Source organism: Papaver somniferum, unplaced genomic scaffold (genome assembly GCF_003573695.1).
Source record: "Papaver somniferum cultivar HN1 unplaced genomic scaffold, ASM357369v1 unplaced-scaffold_150, whole genome shotgun sequence".
Lineage (NCBI taxonomy): Eukaryota > Viridiplantae > Streptophyta > Magnoliopsida > Ranunculales > Papaveraceae > Papaver > Papaver somniferum.
Genome location: NW_020624377.1, coordinates 1,003,351 through 1,006,673, shown reverse-complemented (window position 1 = coordinate 1,006,673; position 3,323 = coordinate 1,003,351). Strand labels below are relative to the sequence as shown.

At 38.5% G+C, this 3,323-nt stretch overlaps 1 protein-coding gene across 1 annotated transcript; it reads left to right on the top strand.

The window, feature by feature from the left end:
* The first annotated feature begins 1,242 nt into the window (after nt 1–1,242).
* LOC113335885 lies at nt 1,243–3,027 on the top strand. Its single transcript, XM_026581906.1, has 2 exons — nt 1,243–2,014; nt 2,132–3,027. Exons 1-2 carry the CDS (start codon nt 1,243–1,245, stop codon nt 3,025–3,027), a joined length of 1,668 nt encoding a protein of 555 aa, XP_026437691.1.
* The last annotated feature ends 296 nt before the right edge of the window (nt 3,028–3,323 follow it).

Sequence of the window (3,323 nt, the reverse complement as noted above, 5' to 3'; positions counted from 1 at the left end):
GTGAAGTGGTGACTCATCGTCACCAAGTATAAACCGCTGGGGGCGTTGGTTCAGAATGAGGATACCAGCGGGATCTGCACAAAGAACAAAAAGATAAGATTCCAACGGCCTCTGACGGTGGACCCCATGTACCACTACTATAAATACCCTCTCCACCAAGAGAGAAGGGGTCGACCAATTGAGAGAAAAACTAGAGAAGAGTTTAGGAAAGAGAAATAGGAAGAGTAAGTATGGTTTCTATCCCCCATGGCATCATTATTCACCTAAAAGTCATTCGACTATCTTTGTAATCTCTCCATACATAGTGAAACCCTCAACCCCGTGGATGTAGGCCTTAGTGCCGAACCACGTAAATCATTGTCTCATTTACATTTCAGCACTTACTTTCTGTTATCATTATTATGGCTTGTGATATATGCTTCGGAACTGTGTAGAATAATTGAATCGATCCCTCACGACTAGACAAGGACGAGTCCGAAGACTCTAAGTCGATCAGTCAACATGATCCGTGAAGTTTTATATTTACATTATTCTACGTATTGTTTTATCTTCAAGCGAATATTGTTTGTGAACACGTGGATGCCTTCGTAATTTAAGTGTTCACACTGCCAAAGTTCCAATATTCGCTTTAACACTCGTCTACAATGTTAGGCCACTATAATTACCATTGTTTCTGAACTGGTTCAAAGAGGACACTAAATTTGCTTCATATACAAACTGGAAATGACCACCATACACTGGTAGTTTGCACTTGAACTGCAAAAGCAATTTTTGTTACTGAGTTGTGAATTGCCAAAGCACCAAAGCTACAAATTACTTATAAATAATTTAAAGATTCAACTATGTACTGAGTGGCGAATTGCCAAGGACCGACCCGGATTGAACATTGTTCTGTTACAGTGTTACTGAACCGCGAAACTAATTCCAAGGAACTTGGGTACTGCTCTAGGTATTAGGGTTTTATGCAAATTCCCCCGGGTTTTATGCTCACGTGATATATCAGCCAAAAATAGAGATGGGTCCATAGGCCCGTATTTTAACCGCAGGACCATATATACCATATATATAGGTTTATCCTTTCTTTGGCAGCAAGTTGCTGGAGTCGCATTCCTCTTCAGAAACGGAAGTAAGATCATCTAGGTCTAGGGTTTCTCTAGTTATTGAGTTTTTGAGCTATATATATACTATTTAGCTTGGTAGATTAAAAAGGTTGAGGTATTCTGCAACTTTGGTGTTTAAGAGATGGAGGGGATCCGGTGGCCACCTACATTGGTTATACCTGAATATATTCTTGATCCAATATTTCATACTGCATATTTAATCAAATCTCTTAAATCAGAAGAATACCTTGGGAACAATAACATCTGTGGAGATTTAATCGAAGCTCTTAAATCAAAAGAATACCTTCAACATAACACCTATGGAGATTTTGATTGGTACGAAGCTTTGAGGATCAAGAAAGCCCCAGCTGAAGCCCTTGGAATCGAACAAGCCCTTGACATGCTTATTGAAACTTGTAAAACTCCTGAGGGTCGCTTCAGACTTGGTTGCGTAAAGTTCCTCCCTGTAGTTGTTGAGCTTGTAAGATTTCTGACTTCCGCAAAGCCCTCAACTCATTATCCTCTTTACTTGTCTTTAAAACTTCTAAGAAACCTATGTGGTGGAGAAATATTGAATCAGAATTGTTTATTAGAAGTAGATGGGCTTGACGTTGTTGCTAGGGCTGTTGACACGGTGAAGGGTAAAAAGAACTATGGTTTAGAGGTTGTCAAAACTGTGTTGGAGCTTCTAGGAAATTTTTGTCGGGCAGGAGAAGAACATATGAATGCTGTTTGGTTTCGGTTCTTTCCTGGTGCATTCAAAAAGATGGCTAAAACTCGGGAACGGGATTTTTTGAACGTCTTGTGCATGGTTGTCCATACTTGCTGTGATGGAAGTTATGAAATAATGGGACAGCTTCATGGGATTGAAGGGGTACAACTTGTTGCTGAGATGCTTGGAACTTCTCGATTTGGTACGTTTTTTGTGTTAACTATGTAATCTTTTGTTTTCTGATATATATCTATCTTGTTGAATTTTAGAGTTTATGTTTTGTACACTAACTTTCTTGTTTTTCTTTTTCTTATTTAAGCTGGAGGAATCTTAGAGGATTGGCTGCTGGAGCTTCTGGATACAATCTGCCTCAAAGGATCCTGTTTAGTGCCATTGTTTAAAGAATTGAAAAGGCAATTTGATGCGTCCATTGATAATGCTGTCAAAAAGTTGGGTGATTTGAAGGATGATGACATTAAACATGCACATACATATCTATTGCATGTGCTCACTACCAGATTGAAGGAGGAGAAACGCTCAGAACCTAATGTGTCTAAAGAGTTTGCCATCTTTGTTCTTCGATTATTCAAGACTGCAGGAGCTGATTACTTTGCGAAAGTCAAACATGGTTTAATTTATATGAATCCTATGGATATTAGTCTTACACACAACTACAATAGTACCGTTCAACTTGTACGACATTCAATCAGTATTGTGCACCATTTATATAAAAGTGATTTGAAAGTCATTCCTTCACCTGGTACAAGTAGTTCAACAGATGAAGATTCAGTATTCGAGTTGTTATTGTCGTCAGGGTTGGTAGATCATCTTTTATATTATCTTGGTCAATTTGGGCCTCCCTATGTCAAGAGATTCATCTCTTCTGAACAACTGGAGGAGATCACTTTTGAAACGTTGCGTGTTAGTACAGTTGCACTTATCGGTAACTGTTTGGAAGGAAGAAAGCACGTACAAGATGAAATGAGGCAGAAAGGTTTTATCCTTCTGCTATTGCAACAGTGTGATAAAGATCACCCGCTGTTAAGAGTGACTGGACTAAAGACAGTGGTGAATTTGATTGATGGAAACATAGAGAACCAGCAAGAAATGATTAAATTGATGAAAGATGGAGGTAACGGTGTGCCTCCACTTACTGGACCCGGGGGGTTGACGATTGAAAAGGAGACTGGACGTGCTAGGATAAGAGATTGCTAACAACCAGTTAGAACTGGTAAAATTGCACTCCCTTTTCCTAGTAATGATTTGCAAGAATGAGGTGTAGGAAATTGTACAGTTTCATGTTATTTTTCTTTCGTTACTTGGCATTTAGCCTTGAGAAAATTTTGTCATCTTGTTTTCTCTTACTCCTGTGATAAAGTTTGTATGGAAATTTTTGTCTTGGTTATGTCGGTGAATCCATAGAGTGCCCAATGGATCTAAGTTATCATTATCAACCCACATTTTTGTAGTACTTCAAAATTTTCAAGATAATTTGATAATTTACTTAAGAT

Bases quoted from the DNA above. Each gene is read 5' to 3' on its own strand.
- LOC113335885 (XM_026581906.1), top strand. From the start codon at position 1,243: ATGGAGGGGATCCGGTGGCCACCTACATTGGTTATACCTGAATATATT. The intron at 2,015-2,131 runs GTACGTTTTTTG...TTCTTATTTAAG, and splicing joins GCTTGGAACTTCTCGATTTG to CTGGAGGAATCTTAGAGGAT.